This window comes from Fusarium phalaenopsidis, assembly GCF_050370095.1.
Source record: "Fusarium phalaenopsidis strain FUZ10S chromosome Unknown contig_32292, whole genome shotgun sequence".
NCBI classification, from domain to species: Eukaryota; Fungi; Ascomycota; class Sordariomycetes; order Hypocreales; family Nectriaceae; genus Fusarium; species Fusarium phalaenopsidis.
The window spans coordinates 3,138,696-3,156,399 of record NW_028145410.1 but is presented as its reverse complement, the minus strand read 5'-3'; the positions used below and the strand labels follow the sequence as shown (position 1 = coordinate 3,156,399).

The following is a 17,704-nucleotide window of genomic DNA, read 5'->3' as shown; positions in this document are numbered from 1 at the left end:
TCTTTTACAGGCACAAGAGCGATTTGCAATCCTGGCTCCCGGGATCCAAAGAGGCGAGAGAGGTCGAGGCATGTGGAGTGCGGTGGTTGGCGAGTGGGAACTGACCGCCAATCACCCACTTCCACACTCTATTGCCCGGCGGTTAACCATCCAACCACAGCTCGTAGATGGCCTCGTCACACTCTCAACTCACATCTCGGCTGCAACCACTCTCCTGCCGTCACCCACCTAGGATGGCGAGCTATTCTCGGACGCCTCTCATGCGTGTGCCACCATTCGACGGTTGCCAGAGGACCGGCGTGGCCTGGGGTCCCCTCGTGCGTCCTGGCGACTCAGCGTCCAGCCTTCGAGTCCAGCGGCTAACGTCGAGCAATGGGCCATCACCACCAGCCCGCTATATACCCTATTGATACCGCAAGTTCCGTCTTCCGTGCATGATACTCTTCTCCTAGTGTTTCGTCTCTCTGTGTTCAGGAGGTCACATCGCACAAGCTGGCTCCTTCCAACAAGTCAAAAGGTGCCTCGCCTCCGACCTCTTGTCCCCCACGATGCTTCAAGGTGCCCGCTTAACAATACCTCTCGGCCTGCTTCTGCCTCTTTCACTCCTTTGCACTGCTCAGCCTTACCTTGCCCGCTCCCAGGTTCTCGCCGCCCGAGGTAGCGACCCCAAAGCCACAGACGAACCCATCCCAGGCGGACCTGTGAACGACCATCTCCCCGCTCAGATCGGCGGTATAATCGGAGCATACGCAGCTTCGCTGGTGCTGGTCGCCCTCACACTGGTTGCTCTGTCAAAGAAGCGTCGCCACCATATTGCTGCCGGAATCGAAGAAGTCGAGTTTGCGAAACAAGATATCATCCCAGATTTTGCATCCAAGCCCGGCGTGCCATTGAACATCATCACCGAGGCATCTTTTATCCAGCCTCACTTCAAGAACAGCACCGACACCAACAGCCCGAACCCATACATCCACCCATCGCCAGACTCAACCATCGGCGCACCCGGTACCAACCCATTTGTTGATCAGAGAGTCGTGGCAGCAGACAGAGTCATGGCTCAGTCACAGCTCGAAGATATGTACCGACACGTCCTGGAGGCCGAAGACGCCAAGAAGCGAGGAGTTGCCTATGATCCTCTCCCGCCTACCGCCGCCCACCAGCGAGGTCCTTCGACAGCGGCCTCAATTCTGTCTCTTCGGTCCGCGGCATCATCACCATCCAAGAAGGAAAGGACCAAGCCTGCCAACCTGGATCTCAATGCCTCTCGTGAGGAGAAGAGCCGGTCAAGGACTTCCTCGCTCCTCTCGGCCCTCCGATCACCAAAGAAGAAGTCTATGAAGGGCATGAACATTTCATCCCCCATCATGACACCCCAGTCTACCGAGTTCCCCCGCCACGAGTCGCAAGAAATGAGCACGATCCCGCCCCGCCACTACGCCCCGGCCGCACCACCTCCGGTCCCCACCGACCAGGCTCCGTATCCGGCACCGGCCTCGACTCACGTGTCTCCTCCGACCCCCGACATCTCACCCGAGAGCGTCCAGTCCATCGATGAGCGTATCGGATCACAGCTTCCTCTTGTTGGCCACGGTCGGAATGAGTCGCTAGCACCTACCGAGCACGAACGCGAACCCGAGTCCGCCACTTCGGAGCACTCTCAGGCGCCGCTGGTCGGCCTCCCTTCGTCCCCCAAGCCCGGCTCCCGGTTCCCGTCTAACGTTTCTCTTCCGTCCTTGCCTTCATCGCCTAAGCCTGGGTCGACATTCAACCGCTCCAACACACCCGCTTCTGCCGTCCGCGCCGGCGGTGCCCTGCCTCTGCGTGCCTATGAACCCGCCATGGCCTCACCCAACAGCATTACTCAGACCACCAAGCAGACAGTGTTCGAGAGAAAGGGACCTCTGTCGCCTGGTGGAGGCATCACCCCTCGCACCGCTGGTGCAGTCCCATACTCTCCTTATCAGCCCTTCACACCCTGCATGCCGATGACCCCATCGCTCGTTACCAAGGAAGACCGGAAGAGGATGAAGCGTATGGTCCCCAAGACTCCTACTCTGGAGATGGTGAAGAGCGCCGATGATATTTGGTAACCGAAGCATGCGGGAGTTGGTAGGACTATTTTTTCTCGATTTCTTGCGTAACATATATTTTTCCTAGATGTCAAAACGGTACCTCCACTTGGATGGTCACCATCATGTCGCCATGACTTTGGATCTCCTTGGCTGGAAGCCCTGGGTATTGATCAAGTAGGCAAGAGAGCCTGCTGGGAGGGAGATAGTATGATACCAGGAGAGGGACAGGGCATTATTTGCATAAAATCTTTTGTACACGTTACCCCAAGTTGACCTGGCTGGACCTTGAAGTCGTCCCGGCCAGAGCACCACCGCATATGCGGTGTTTCTTCGAAATACGATTTGTTAATTCTCTCATAATCCGGGGTGCATCAACAAGTGATTGTGGTTTCTAGGATCGGGCCGCTAATCGAAGGAGAATAACGAAAGATGCAGCAAGATTCGATCAAGGGTGAGGAAGCATCGGGAGTGAGGGTGACGCAACCTAATCATCGAGATGGGACCCCCTGGTATTGCACCACAGCCTATTTGGTGGCGGCGGGGGCATCTGGCCTTGCGTTGGCTTGCCTTGTCTTGCTCATGGCAGGCAGGCAGACCCAAGAAGAGCAATCCGAATGAACCAGGAGAGGTTGCATCGGCAAACTTAATTGTTTTCTGGCCTTGTTGGGATTGGTAGGAGATCGATTGATCGCTTGCTCATGATCCATACGGTGAGGTTACAGCCGTTACAAGGGAGACGATAGGAAGAGGGCAGCTCCGACGGGTCCACTGTGCTGCCGTTACCAAACAGGCCAAGTCCCGGCAACCATCAGCACCCGGATTCCGGTACGAAAAGAAAAGAGGCACTGCTGTCGCTGGAACGTGTGCGCTCTCGTGTGAACCACGCGCGGGGCGGCCCAGAATTGTACGACAGTGAAACTCGCGTGGCTAGGCCGAGACAAAGCCTTACCCATGCCAGGGCTGTCTCTTCCGGCCACGATTGTGCTTTGAGAGATAACAGCAACAGAACAGGACCAACAGAACAGGATGATGATGAGGGCGAGAATTGATGGGGCTCGGACCTGATTGGGGCTATGGAAGAAAAACCCTGGTCTCTTTGGAAGTTTTTTTTTCTCATCGACAAGGTCTTGTCTGCAACAGCGGAAGACATCATCAGTCCGCGAATGGGGACTGGCTGGATGGGTTGCACAGTGTCAAGGGCTGGCTGAGTCATCATGCTCGACAAGGGACAAGGGGGCGAGAGCTATGCAAGAAACACGACCATGTCGAATGATTGGCATGGAATAATAAAACAAATATAGCGTGGATAGATATTATATCATGGAGGTTGCACTTGATGCATTTCCCCGAGGTTCCTGGGCCTGCATGGTGTTTTGCCGACATCTCAAGGGGAGGCCTCGAGTGAGCAATTTGGAGGGGAGGGCGAGAATATGTACCGTGCCAATTCGACATAGCCGGACGGGAAACACTGTACGGCCCCAGCCGCAAGCCCCCCTCCGGGGGTGTTCCGTGCCAATAACCACCACGCCGTGTCTCTGGCCAGCAAAAGGACCAGGTGAATTGCGCACTGTATTCCATTTCCATGTGGTGCGGTGCGGCCCAGCAGACATTTAAAAAACAAGTGGGCCCCCTGAGCTACTCACGAGCGAGAATGAAAAACGGGCTTGGCCAAGCGCGGACTCGACTGGGCGTCGCTGGGCTGATATCCGGGTCCCATCGTACGATTTTCCGCCCATACTCGTCCCTCTCCTCAAATCGAATTCCTTGCAGCCATCGCTTCCCTCAATCACCCATTACCATCATCAAGCCTATTTTGCTTCCAGTCAGACCACCATTGCGAGGTCGCGCTGCTATTCCCTTGCCGCAAACCCCGGCCTTCCATCGAACGTTCGGCCGCATCCGCCGTCCATCGGTCGATCCCATCCCATCCCATCCCCGGAGAACACACCAGACACCACCCGTGGGCAATCGTCAACCGCCTGTCGTCAGGTCAGAGCCCGTCAGCCGCTGTCGCATCTACGCTCACGCCTCTGTGAGATAGAGGTAGATTGAGAGAAGCGATAGTGAAGAATATCAACGAGACGGGGGAAAAAATAGGTAGCCGTCAACCAGCAATTCTCGCTCCGGCGACGAGTCCAGCGTGGGAGATCTGAGTGTGAGGGCCTCACAATCGGCTTACCACCCAGGCTCTCCCGAAAGGCCTCGCCCTCTTACACGCCACCCGTCCAGCTCCTCTGTCGGCGACACCCCAACAACTGGGCCCCTTCGCCTCGTGGTGCCCATTCTCGCCATCAATCAGCCCATCGCTGCTGCATGGTGCTGGCCCTACCATGCCCAGCTCCCACTTCTCTGACATGGCCGACCATGACTCTTCGAATAGCCTTTTTGGCCTCCAGGATCCAAATCTAGGCTTCGTCGACGATGGCTCGGTCGTGAAATCCGACCCCTCCTCCTCCTCCCTGCCCAACGACTCCTCCTCCTCTCGTCCCCAGACCCAGCAGCAATACTACGACGCCGCCGCATGGCAGTTCAACGGCACGCCCCCTTACGACTCGTACGACCCCTCCAGCGCCGCTCCTCCCACTCAGACTAGCTATCAGTCTTCTCCCTGGGCTCTCGCCTTCGGCCAGGATCAGCAACAGAATCTCCAGCAGCTGCCTGTCTCTGCCGGCCTCGACAGCCTTGCGGCTACCACCCTCAGTCCCGAGTCCATTTACGCCGCCTCCATCCCCTCGAACCCGCCCTTGGGCCCGGGCAACCTTCAGGATCCCGCCATTCTTCAACCGCACATCATCAGCCACCTAACTCCTGCACTGCAGGAGAAGCTGCGCAACATCGCCATGCCGCCCCATCTCCAGTACAACTCCCCCAAGAGCGCCTCCAGCCCCGACTCGGCTGTTGGTGAGGGCAAGACGGGGGTTCTCTCTTCGCCAGATCCCGCCGAGATGTCTTCCAAGGCCTCACGAAAGCGCAAGTCATCCGCTGACCCTGATGAGGAAGAGGAAGATGATGATGGCAACCAGCCCGTCAAGAAGACGGCCCACAATATGATCGAGAAGCGATACCGGACGAACCTCAATGACAAGATCGCCGCCTTGAGGGACAGCGTCCCCAGTCTGCGCATCATGTCCAAGAGCGCGCGAGGCGAAGACACGACCGAGGATCGCGAGGAGCTTCACGGATTGACTCCAGCCCACAAGTTGAATAAGGCTACCGTATGTCGCGTCACGCCACGTCTGCATTCATGGTCCACGAGGCTAATAAAAACTAGGTTTTGAGCAAGGCGACGGAATACATTCGACATCTTGAGAAGCGAAATACTCGATTGCTGGACGAAAACGGTGCAATGCAGGCGCGAATCGCTGCGTTTGAAAAGTTGTTCATGGCCGGCGCCATGAACGGAGCAATCAGCCCTCTCCAACAACCACCTACACCAATTCAGTACGCCCAAGATTCTCAACAGTTTGTCGGGTCACCAATGTCGGCGACGCAGGAGGGTGGTGCTCCACCAGCGGGCATGATTCAGGTTCCCGATGACATGAAGAGAATCATTTCGGCGCAGATGGCTGCTGGTCAACCATATCCTGTGCCTCAACAGCCTTACCGAGGAGGCAACCCTGCGCTTATCCGCCAACAACAGATCCAGCAGCAGCAGCAAATGCAGCAAAATCGATGGAACAACGCCGGCCCCTACTTTGGTAAGCTCATGGTCGGTTCACTTGCTGGCCTAATGATCTTGGAAGCGGTGCGAGAGGATGAGGTTAGCAACGAAAAGCCCGAAGGCCGAGGCTTGTTCGCTGTGCCTCTTCACCTCCTCCGAGCTGCGGCGTCTGGCCTTGACGTCAACGTGATGGGATACCACATCCACACTTCTCTACGGATAATCCTGCTTCTGGGAACCTTCCTTTGGGTCTTCCTCCCATCTCTATTCGCCAAAGCCCAGCAGAGGCCTAAGAAGCCGCAGGTTGGCGTTCTGCAGGCGGCGCCATCTTTGGCCTCACCCATTCACGTTCGCCGACAGGCGTGGCTCACCGCTATTCAGACTGTTTGGGTTCCTCGCCATAACTTCTTCCTTGAGGCGGCTGCTCTCATTCTCAAGACGCTGAAGCTTAGCCTTCGCAATGCTATTGGTATTCATGGTTACCAGATGCTTACCGGCTTGACCGAGGAGCAGGAGACTGCCCGAGTCAAGGCGTGGAGTATCGCCCTGGACTCTCAGCTGGCTGGCGGCGACGTTGAGATTAACAAGAGCCGCCTGGTTCTCACTCTACTTGCTTCCGGTACCCTCCCTGATAGCCCTATGAGACTCATGCTCAAGGCCCTCCATATCCGCCTCCTTCTGTGGGATCCCAGCCAGAACCGACTACATCTCGGCGCCAGCAACGCCATTGCCGCCAAGCTTGCACGGACCAAGTGGAACGAGGCCCGACAACTGAACCGTCTTCTCACACAGCTTCGCCGAGGATCATCTGAGCAACATGACGATGACTTGCCCGAGCATCTGGCTGCACTGGTCGAACAGGAATGCGACGAGGTGCTTAACGAGGATATCATTCAGCGAGCGCACAATTTGGCTTTTAACACCGAGACCACTTATAACATTACGGCCCCCATGGACGGAATGGATTCGGTGGTTGACGACACGGCGGTTGGCTCCCCTCTCGATGCCGTCGCAGCCTGGTGGTCGACTCAAACCCTGCACCGTGTCATGCTGGCAACTCTGGAGAAGGACGAGGAGGCTCTGCTCACCAAGACGGACGACATTGAGCTGGCTATCAATACCGCCCCGATCGGATCTACTGCGCAGGCTCGCGCCATCGTGGCACGTGCAGTCCTGATTGACAAGGCTCGTGGAGCTAATATCGCCTCGGCCCTGCAATCGATGGGAAATGAAAAGGTTGACGCTCTGCTGAGCACTTCTATCTGTATCATCGACTCAAGCTTTCAAGCCTCGACCCCCGACCTCCGACTTGCTCTCCGCTGCGCCATGGCCATCGCCCACCTTCGACGAGTCGAGTGCACTCCTGGCACCACACATCAAGGTCTCCGCATTATTGAATCCATCATGACAAGGGGCAATACATCCCAAATGTCTCTTCTCGGCTGCACCGCAGCTCTGCAGCTAATGGAGGAACTCTTTGAACACAAGGTTGCGGCAGAGACGTTCCAGTCCTCGCTGGAGCGGCTATCTGGTGGTCTCCGCCTGTGGATGGGTGGAGCGCCTGGAGAGAAGTGCGGCGTCACGCCAGATGTCCGAGAGAAGGTGGTAGACCGGTGTCTGACCATCACCAAGAGCGTGGTGGGTATGGACTCGGACACTGGCTACGGCAGCCTTGATGAATGCGAAGACGACGGATGCTAGACGACGACGACAAGCGATTATATATGTTTACCTGCGACTTGATACACCCAAACTCACCCACTTATCATCTACCTACACACACATCTACCGATATATTTCCTATCACACACTCCACTTGATCACCTCCGCAATCTGCTTCACTTTGCTCTTTTGAGATGACTTTGTACGATCATGGGTATCTGCTTCTTAGAAAGGTGGTATTAGGAGTTTTACTTGGTAACGGATAAAAAGGACAATACAGGACGAAGGAGAGGGACACACGCAAAGGAATTGGCACAGCGCAATCGGATTTGTGTCAAGTGTTTCGACGACAACCACTACAACATTTCATTTTTTCCTCTTTTCTCAAGGTACATTATTCTTTTTACCAATCCTTCCATTTTCTATGTCTCCTCCTGTTTTTGTTACGTGTCCGGCATAGGTCACACACGCACACTTTTATAAGCGAAAGGCGGGAGAAGGGACCTGGTCGACTGGGTTTGGCCGGGTGGGAAATGAGAAGGAAACCTCGACTTGGAGGACTTCATTTTACGGAGTTGAACGTGCTGGGCGACCTTTTTTGTCGAATCGAGCCTTTTTTGGTGACGGGCTTTACTTTATCTATACGTTACGTCACGTCACGGCGATGGGGATTGACCTGGTCTATCGAGGGGTATATGTCTATTAATCCACACAACGAAAGATATCCCATACAAATCAACCCATGATCGAATCTCAGCCGCCGTTTCCCAGATTTTCTCATCTAAACAATGAAGTGATTCATGAAACGCTCAACTCCAGGCCGTCTTCTTTTATCTTTTGGTTTGTCTTTCTATTCATCATGTCTACCATTCTGGTGCACCGCCTCCGCAGCCATTGGCACCAGCCATCAGCTCCAGGGGCTTGGTCGACATCTTGCCACCAACCGTCGGCCTCACGCCTGGCTTCTTTCCGCGCAGACCAACAAACTTGATACGTCGGTCCAGCTCGGCCAGCGGCGCCTCGCCAGCCTCTCCCTTCTTGACCATCCATTTCTTTGTGCCCAGCGCGGCGTCGAGCTCCTCCACGGGAGGGAGCTTGAGGTACAGCATGCCATCGGGACGGGCTTCGGTGGGGAACGTGGCGATGGAGAGCTTCTCGTCCGTCTTGCAGGAGCCGTTACCGAGGTCAAAGTTGCGTTTGTGGTGCGGACATGAGACCCAGGGCGAGGCCTTGGTATCCTCAGGGGCGTCGGAGGACTTTTTCTTGTCGCAGGGCTCCTGGCCGACGAGACCGTCGGAGAGGATGAAGGCGCGCTTGTGAGGACACATTTGCTGCGTGGCGTAGTAGACGCCCTGGATGCGCCAGACAGCCAGCTGAGTGTCGCCGCGCTTGATGGTGGCGGATATGCCATTGGGCAGCTCATCAGCGCCGTCGAAGTAGGACGTCTCGATGATGGGCTCCCACGCCGTCATGGACCACTTGTCTTTGAGGCCCCGGAAGTCGTCAGTGGCGGCGTCGCCCACCCAGAACGCGGGCCGCTTCTGCCCGCGATCCGACTCGACCTCCATGTTGGGCGTCGTCTCGGCCGTGTTGTTGAACTGTCGGAACTTGGCGGCGATGGCGGGTGTGCGGATGGCCTCGGCCCACTCGTCAAAGAAGCTGTCGACGAGCTCCTGCATCTGGGCCTCGAGCGAAGCACAGATGCCCAGCTTGTCGTCGAGGATGACTTCCTGGAGGTACTTGAGACCGCCAGGGAGACTCTCGATCCAGCGTGCCGTGCGCTGGAGCTTGTCTGCTGTGCGGATGTAGAACATGAGGTATCGGTCCAGGATGGGTACCACCTCGGCGGGAGGCACATCCTTTGCCAGCAGCTCAGCATGGCGAGGCTTTGCGCCTCCGTTACCGCCAACAAAGATGTTAAAGCCCTTTTCAGTGGCGATCAAGCCAAAACTGAAATCACGTTAGTTACCTGAAAGCGGATATTGGAATAGGGGTAGAAACATACTCTTTGCTTTGGGCTTCAGCACACTCACGCACGCAACCACTTACACCACCCTTGATCTTGTGTGGTGCTCGTACACTCTTGTACCGCTCCTCGAGACGAATGGCCATGCCGACACTGTCGCCAATACCGAACCGGCACCATGTTGAGCCGACGCAGCTCTTAACCGTGCGCAAGGACTTGGCGTAGGCGTGGCCAGACTCCATACCTGCGGCGACAAGCTGACCCCAGATGTCGAGGAGATCCTGCTTCTTGGCTCCAAACAAGTCGATACGCTGACCACCCGTGATCTTGGTGTAGAGGTTGTACTTCCTGGCCACCTCACCGATAGCAACGAGCTTCTCAGGGGTGATCTCTCCACCTGACACACGGGGGACGACCGAGTATGTGCCATCACGCTGGATGTTGCCCAGGAAGCGGTCGTTGGTGTCTTGCAGACCATAGGTGGTCTTGTCCATGACGTGCCTGTTCCAGAGCGAGGCCATGATACTCGCCACGGCGGGCTTGCACAGCTCGCAGCCGACGCTGGTCTTGTCGTTGCCGACCTCGCGCATCACCTCTGGCAGAGACTTGAGGCGCTTGACCATGACGATGTTGAACAGGTCCACGCGGGAGTAGTTGAAGTGAGGGCAGAGGTAGTTTGTCACTTCGTTGCCCATGGACGCCATGGTCTGGTTGAAGATGGTGGTTACGAGAGGCACGCAACCACCGCAGCCTGTACCGGCTTTTGTGCACTTCTTGAGGCTCGTGACATCCTTGCATGTGCCGTCCTTGACGACCTTGACGATGTCGCCCTTTGTCACGTTGTGGCATGAACACACCTGCGCATCATCAGGGAGGTCGTCGCCGCCATCGTCGTCCTTCTTTGCACCGAGGATGAGCTCGCTTGGGGGAACATCAAGCTCCTTCATGGACTTGACCATAGGCACGAGCTTGACGTAGTCGTTGACGTCTCCCAGCATCATACCACCGAGGAGGTACTTGCCATCCTTGGTAAAGATGTACTTCTTGTAGATGTTGAGGAAAGGGTCCTTGTATGTCAAGGCCTGCACCGACTTGGTCGAAGAGACGTCGCCATTTTGCAGGTTCTTGGCGAACTTTGGTGGAAGAGATGCAGGGCCATCACGGTCAGCGAAGCAGTCACCGAAGCTGGCGACGTTGACACCGAGGAGCTTGAGTTTCGTGCTCAGGTCGGGACGCTTAAACGTTCGGGGTGAGTGAAGTTTCGTTTGTGTGAGGTTGAAGGCGAGGACCTCTGCCATCTCGACACCAGGAGCGATAAGACCATAGGCCATTCCCCTCCAGCTAGCACACTCTCCAATGGCGTAGATATCTGGCATGCTCGTTCTCAAGTCATCGTTGACGACGATACCGCCTCGCTGGCCGACCTCAAGTCCAGATACTCTGCCAAGGTCATCTCTGGGCTTCACACCGACAGCGAAGCATAGCGTTGAGCAATCAATCTCCTGGGCATCTTCAAACACCACGCCGGTGAGGTTATTCTCCTCGTCAGTCTTGATTCTGGAAACGCCCTTGCCCAGCATGACGTCGACACCGAGCTGTGAGACCTGGTCCACCACCATCTTGCCAGCAATGTCATCGAGTTGTCTGCTCAGGACATAGGAAGCCTTCTCAAGCAGTCTGATCCTGTTGAATCGCTCCAGGTCCAGCATGGCCTTGGCAGCTTCGAGGCCGAGCAGACCGCCACCGACGACCACACCATTGGTGCCACGCTTGGAGTCGGCAAACTCGATGAGCTTCTTGAGATCGTCGATTGTGCGGTAGACAAAGACGCCGTTGGCGTCATGGCCAGGAAGGCCTCGAGGAAGGATAGCATCGGAGCCGGTGGCCAGGACCAGGATGTCGTAAGGGTATGTCTCGCCATTAGCACACTCGACCGTCTTGTCGTCCGTGTTGATACTAGTGGCTCTGGTGTTGACGTGGTAGTTGAGAGATCCCTCTGCCTCGGCATACTACACTATTTGTCAGTGGCTTGCCGGGATATGTGAGATGCGGCTCAACCTACCCATTCTGCCGGGTTCATGTACAAGTTCTCAATCTTCCGGTGCTCAAAGAAACTTGTGAGTCCTACTCGGTTGTAGGCGAGATATGGCTCCTCTCCAAGAACAGTGACGGAGTATTCCTTTGCTGTGGCATCGTACTTGAGCAGCTTTTCTCTGTAAAAGCGTCAGATCATGTACCGCCACCTTGTTAGTGTCGAGTCCACTTACATGAAAGCAATGCCCACCATGCCCAGTCCGACAACGACTAGGCGTTTCTGTGTTTCACTCATGTTGGGCGGATCGAATTGACTGTGAATAGCCCTATGGGATGAATACCCTCAGAGAAATCCTGTAGCGGGACCTCAGGAGATTCCATGGTTATAAACAAGTTCTGAAAGGCACTGGGAGCCCTGGACTGTGAGAGGGTCTCGAGGTCTCGAGGCCCATGGCTATGGATCCTCTGCCTGGAGTCTCATGGCTCCTTATTCCCTATCGAGAATTGCATCTCCGGCTCGGTCGTGGTGCCATGGGCATCTCCGGGAGAAACGTTTTGCTCGCCACGGGGGGAAACTCCTCTGTGTGTCGTTATCAAAGATCGGCCAGCCGGGTGGCAGAGGCCCTCTCATCGGAAGGGGAACCAATCACTGAGCTTAGGGAGGGCAGCGGCCGCACGGCTCGGGAGCGGCCTTTGTTGGCGTCTCTTTTGACAAACGCTCCGCGGAGATGGACGTTCGGTCAGGGACGTGGGGCGTCGGGGCGGTGCGTGGAAATCCGACGGCAGTCATACGTCGGACAGACCATGGTGATGTCGTGAGATGAGCAGATGAGGGCTCTGGCGAGGTTATGCCGTTTCTTTTTAGCGGGTATTTGTTCAAGTGAGCCCGTCACGATGAGTCGCGGTGAGCTGCTACTCGACCACGGTGAGACGACGCCTACAAACATGGGTCTCCGAGTTTTGACCGGAGCCGCAAGTCCTCCTCATCGAGTCTGGACCCGGTCAAATTCGTCTCTTTGATTTTGTGACCGAGCTATTTTTGATGCCTTTTCGTCTTCCCTGCAGTTGAACCTTTTCCTCGGAGCCAAGTCTCCCTCTTATCAGTTGGATCGAGATAAGCCGCATCTCTCCAAGCCTATTATTGCAACACCAACGCTGTGAGTGGCTGAATGAGCTATCCCCCACAGAGATAACAACAAAAACCACTAGTTTTCCGGGGAGAAGAGATGATTGTCAATTGGAATGCCGAGATCAAGTTGTTTAAAAGACTCTTGACGGGCGCACTAGGATGTGTCTAGGGTCTGTCGTATGGGGGGACATTGTGTAGGCAGTCCAAGCTCTGGGCGAATTGGAATGATTTGATTGAAAACACGTACTCTCCGATATTGCCGATTCATCCAAGGAACTAGTTACACAGTCCTCTCATGAGAATATGATAAACCCGTATCGACCTTTAATTCGATGGATTGATAAAAGAAAAGGAGAATTGTAGGTGCCTTCCTCACTGGCCAATATCGCATGCATCTAAGCCGGTCTCGGCCGAACCAGCACGTGGTCGCCCTCCATGAACCCCTCCACCCCCACGTCATCACGTCAACCCCTCCAAAGAGCTTCTCCTCAACACCAAAACCATCACGATAAAACCACTCCTCCCCAGCCATGGCTGCCACCACCGACGACGACGGCTCCTTCGTCTTCCCCCGCGAATACCATTTCCCCGCCTTCTTCACCCGCCAGACAAACCTCACCACTCTCCACGCCCAGCGCACAAAGTGGTCCGACCTAATCCTCTCGTACGCACGACACCATCGCATCTTCCGTCTTTCCCTCTCAGAAGCCGCCGACTCGGACCTGTTTGTCAACCGTAAACTGGACCGTCGTCTACAGTTTGATGATATCCGCGATGTCGTCGTCTTCATGCACAAGGATGGCCGTGTAGAGTATGTCGGCGGCGGCACAACTGGTGACGTCGTCCTTGTATACTGGCGCAAGCCTGACGAGTGGGCTGAGCTCATCGAGAATTATGTCGACGAGACGGGCCAGAAGGGCAGTGTCTTGACCATTTATGAGCTCGTCGAGGGCGATGGCACCAAGGGAACTGGTAGGCTTACAAGGGATGAGCTTGGGCAGTCACATTGCTCACCAATAGTAGATATCCATGGAATGGACCAAGATGTCCTCATTAAAGCCCTTAACGTCCTTGTCAAGCGAGGCAAGGCTCAAATATTTGGCCAGGACGACTCATTAGGCGTTAAATTCTTCTAAACGCTGAACCCATTTTCACATCTCTATACATTACGCCGCCCCGAACGAGCCATCATCATCAATCAGTACAGTACAGCAATTCGACCTCCAACTCTACCACCAGCCATGTTCCCAGACTTGCACCAAGTACCGTCAAGAAACCCCTCCAAGTCTGCGTCCGAGTCTGCGTTACAGCTGGTCCGCGTAATAGTTCTCCACCAAAAACTTGTCGTCAAACCTCACTTGCTGAGCCATCGCCACGTCAAGCAACCAGTCAGGCGCAACCACTCGCGGCTCCATGTTGCCCTTTCGCGCCATGTCTCGGAACCGATTCCACAATTGCCGCTCATCGTGAGCCAGACTGCTCAGGAGGTAGACAGGTTCTGGAGGCGCATTGCCCTCCTCCTCCGCCGTCGTCGGTCGAATCGTCGTCCCGCTCCGCGCCCGATAGACCTTGAAGATCGCCCCGTTTGCCTCGGCAATGGCCTTGTAACTGTCAGGTCCGTTTCGGATCTTTTCAGTACAGTAAATGGGAATCCCCGTCAGCAGCTTGCCTCGGTTCGACTTGGCACGAGCCACCGACTTTTCGAGATTCACGTCATATCGCTTCTCCGTCTCCTTGTCTCGGAGGATATACTCGTCAATATCGGGCAGCTTGCCCGTCTCCAGGGTTTTGTCAATAAACGTTGAAGAGATGACAGTTGGCCCACGGGCCAGAGCACATAGGAATTTGACGGTCCGGACAATGTGAGGGGCTGCCAGATAGTCGCACGGCTGCCCCTCTTGAACAATCTGGATACCTAGATCCCGTAATTTTCTCTGTTCGTCATATTAGAACATGTAGATGTAGACGAGGCTCACGCCTACTTACCCGATCCTGATCTTCCTTATTCTTATCCCCAACCCATCTGCTGAACCCGGTCAAGATGACGCGCATCTCGACGTCCGGAAGTGATTGCCTGGCCTTCTTGGCTGGCCGTTTTGCTGCAGCGGTATCCTCTTCAGCTTCTGGGCTCTTTGCCTGCCTCTGTTTGTTGTTTTCCTTCTCCGCTTGGTCCGCAGCCCGCTTGCCACCCCAAGGGGCGTTGCCCGCTTTACTGCGCTTCTTCTCCTTCTCGTAAAGCGCAATATCGGGAGCAATGGTCTGCAAGAGATCTCGGGCCTTCGCCTTGGCACTGCGGCCTCCTGTAGAAATCACAGACGGGGTATCATTCTCCTTTTCGGCATGGCGAGCGCGAATCGGTGTTGCCACAGCAGCAGCAGTCTTTGTTGTCGTCTTCTTGGCAGGCCGTTCGTCCTCTGTCTCTTCTTGGAGATCATCCATATCCACATCCTCGCTTACACGGCCAACAACAACGCCCTCCGCTGGCCCTCGAGAATATGCGTTCTCTTCCGCTGCCTCGAGAATCTTGCGCTTTCTCTTCGCTCGGGGAGACAGTTCGTCGTCACCCCCGGGATAGTAAAGCTCTCGCAACCTTGACTCATCGAAGAAAGTCTGGCCAATAATTTCGCCAAGGTTGGTTCGTGGAGGGAAGTGGTTAAACTTCTTAATGTTGATGGGCTTCAACTCGCACTTAGCGTAGCTCTCCTCGATCCAGAGGTGGTTGATGACTGCGATGCCCCATTCAGGGGCAGCCTTGCATTTCTCGCTCGAGTCGCGCGCAGTGATGAGGTGGGTGTTGTCCGACTTCATCGTCTTGGTGAACTCGGCTCCGCAGGCCCTGATGAGGTTTTCTAGATAGATTCGGGCCTCGCCACCGTAGTTTGACACTGTGATACGCATATTCTTGAATCCCTCGATGCCGTTTTTAGGAACCGGGTAGTGCAGTAGTCGGCGAAGAGGCGATGTCCAGTCATTATGGACGATGAGCCAGTAAAGCCAAGCGAGGTTTCCAACGTCCTTACAGGACTGTGCGGCCTGAACATACTGAGGGCCGTCCCGGTATTGGCAGATAAACATGTCGCAATCCTCAACCTGTTCTACCACCTTGCCACCACCATTGACAATGATATCCTTGACCACCTTGGTGAGCCTTTCAGTGATGCTCAAATCTGATGAGAGCATCACCCTGCGGTCTTGGAAAACGGTGACTGGCGGGCGGACGACATCTCCGTCAGGTGGTAGTGGTAGATATGTTGGAGTTGGTGATGTCGCTCCTGTGAGGTTTTCATTGGTCGGAATCTTGAGCTCGTCCTCGGGTGACTTCTTAAGAATCTCGGGGTCGGGTAAAAGATAAGGACCTTCGTCAATGCGCTTGCCTAGCTTGAAGCAATCGTCGAACCTAGACATGTCAGTGACTCACAGCTTTGTCATCCCACATGTCACCTACCAGTGCGGCAGAACAACCTTGCCCTTCCATCCCTTCTGGAGGGCAACTTGGACCTTGGGGTGATCCATTGATAGCGCACAGATATGTGTAGTCATTCGAGTCGCGTCCTTGGTCTCTTGTCCACCCAAAGCCATCGTGGCACCGGCGATGCTCTCCTTGTCCGTCTCTGGTAGATCGGCGCAGGTCACCACGACCTCGGCAAAAATCAGCCTAGGGTCAGGAGAGAATGGTCGGATCTGTGCTTGTTTTCGGCGTGTGAGTGAGCTGGTGATCCATTGTGTTGTTACAACTGGAATCATGACAGCTTGCGACTCTGTGAATTGGGGAAAATCGATCGTATTCGAGATGATGTGTGTGACCTTCTCGATGGGGATCGAGCCGTCGCGTCGGGGTTCGCAGATGGTAGCGCCATGGTCCTCTAGGAGAGATGATAGCTATAATATTATTAGTATTGCGAGAATTAGAGGACTTCAAGGCCATCATACTTCGCTAATGAGCTTCGGAGTCAACGCACTGCTCGAGACAAACGCGACGGCGCACTCAGCGAAAAGAGCTGAGCCTTTCGGGGTGTCGGCCATGTCGCGTAGCTCAATAGTATACGTTCAGGTGAAAAGAAAAGAAAAGGAAACCTAGAAACAAGGCGAGCACCTTGGCCAAGACATGAACACGGGAGGTGCTGGTGCCTGAGCTCAGTTTTGGTTGCGCAAACTCGTGATGCTGGCCGGGAGGTTTGTCGTGGGGTGCCTGATTGACAAGACGCGCCGTCCACTCAACGCGAAGACGCCAGGCGCTCACGTGACAACAGAGGCATTCATGACGCTGGGGAAGGTTCCACCCGCCAATGGAAGCGGCACGTCAGAAGTGGGAAGGAACAGGGGGTGTGGAATGTCGCGCCTACAATCGCGAACCACTTTACGCCACAAACTTGACCGCGTCTCGAGCGCAACCAAGAGGCTCAATGAAAGACGCACCCCAAAGTATCACCATGAGAGAAACCATGTAAACCGGAAATATTCAAAATTCCCAAAGTGAATTTTCATCAACATAAACTGTTTTTCATCCCATCCATCCATCCGTTCAAACCGTTCGTTTAACCATGAGCCTCTAATATGGCTCGAGACTCTAACCATGTCGTCTGAGTCCCATTACACATGCTTTCGTCCAAAACTAATATCGCCGAGCGCCAGTGCCATTGTATACTTCAAATGTGTTGCACCCATTACACCCCGTCATCACATCATTTGCCCTTATCCTACCACTCCCAGAGGGCCCTCTTCGTCCCTTTCTAGAGAGGCCAAGGCTACTGCGGCACCCATGAGTGAGCTCTCCTTGGCCGAGACGAGCTTGATCGTCTTCTTGCCGCTCTTCTCCTTCTCTTCAGCCGCTACCAGATCATTCAGGTATGATTGGCAGCTGGCGAGATATCCTGGGTAACTTTCAATCACGCCGCCATTATAGGCGACGGTTGTTTCGTTGAGGTCGCGATCTGCCTCGGCGCTCTCACGAAGAGGCGAATCCAGAGGCAGAGCCGAAATAAAGTTGTTCTGGCTTTCGATGCGCAGGTTCCAGAACGTGTAGACGCCTGTAGCAACAAGTGCGCTTGAGCGGGTCGAGATAAACAAAGCCAGTTGTTTGAGGAATGACATGTCCGAGGCTGTGGGGGTGTGTGATGATGGGTGACGGAGAGAAAATTGTTGACAGGCTTCATCAAGTTCATCACTTGTGTCCCTGTAAA

General features: G+C 55.0%; 6 protein-coding genes across 6 annotated transcripts; 3 read left to right on the top strand and 3 right to left on the bottom strand.

The window, feature by feature from the left end:
• Window positions 1-548: 548 nt before the first annotated feature.
• On the top strand, window positions 549-2,090 carry LRP88_05237 (uncharacterized protein; the record flags this gene model as incomplete). Its single annotated transcript, XM_083241796.1, has 1 exon — window positions 549-2,090. The coding sequence occupies one exon, from the start codon at window positions 549-551 to the stop codon at window positions 2,088-2,090; it is 1,542 nt and encodes a 513-aa protein (XP_083102944.1).
• A 2,336-nt stretch (window positions 2,091-4,426) lies between these two features.
• On the top strand, window positions 4,427-7,434 carry LRP88_05236 (basic helix-loop-helix domain-containing protein; the record flags this gene model as incomplete). The annotated part of the gene is made up of 2 exons (XM_083241795.1): window positions 4,427-5,287; window positions 5,344-7,434. The coding sequence occupies 2 exons, from the start codon at window positions 4,427-4,429 to the stop codon at window positions 7,432-7,434; spliced, it is 2,952 nt and encodes a 983-aa protein (XP_083102943.1).
• An 824-nt stretch (window positions 7,435-8,258) lies between these two features.
• On the bottom strand, window positions 8,259-11,690 carry LRP88_05235 (nitrite reductase niiA; the record flags this gene model as incomplete). The annotated part of the gene is made up of 4 exons (XM_083241794.1): window positions 8,259-9,345; window positions 9,401-11,370; window positions 11,424-11,574; window positions 11,629-11,690. The coding sequence occupies 4 exons, from the start codon at window positions 11,688-11,690 to the stop codon at window positions 8,259-8,261; spliced, it is 3,270 nt and encodes a 1,089-aa protein (XP_083102942.1).
• Window positions 11,691-13,054: 1,364 nt separating this feature from the next.
• LRP88_05234 (ESCRT-II subunit protein VPS25) lies at window positions 13,055-13,660 on the top strand (the record flags this gene model as incomplete). The annotated part of the gene is made up of 1 exon (XM_083241793.1): window positions 13,055-13,660. One exon carries the CDS (start codon window positions 13,055-13,057, stop codon window positions 13,658-13,660), a length of 606 nt encoding a protein of 201 aa, XP_083102941.1.
• A 168-nt stretch (window positions 13,661-13,828) lies between these two features.
• Window positions 13,829-16,547, bottom strand: LRP88_05233 (BRCT domain-containing protein; the record flags this gene model as incomplete). The annotated part of the gene is made up of 4 exons (XM_083241792.1): window positions 13,829-14,458; window positions 14,511-15,921; window positions 15,970-16,403; window positions 16,455-16,547. The coding sequence occupies 4 exons, from the start codon at window positions 16,545-16,547 to the stop codon at window positions 13,829-13,831; spliced, it is 2,568 nt and encodes an 855-aa protein (XP_083102940.1).
• A 669-nt stretch (window positions 16,548-17,216) lies between these two features.
• Window positions 17,217-17,615, bottom strand: LRP88_05232 (uncharacterized protein; the record flags this gene model as incomplete). The annotated part of the gene is made up of 1 exon (XM_083241791.1): window positions 17,217-17,615. The coding sequence occupies one exon, from the start codon at window positions 17,613-17,615 to the stop codon at window positions 17,217-17,219; it is 399 nt and encodes a 132-aa protein (XP_083102939.1).
• Between the last annotated feature and the right edge of the window lie 89 nt (window positions 17,616-17,704).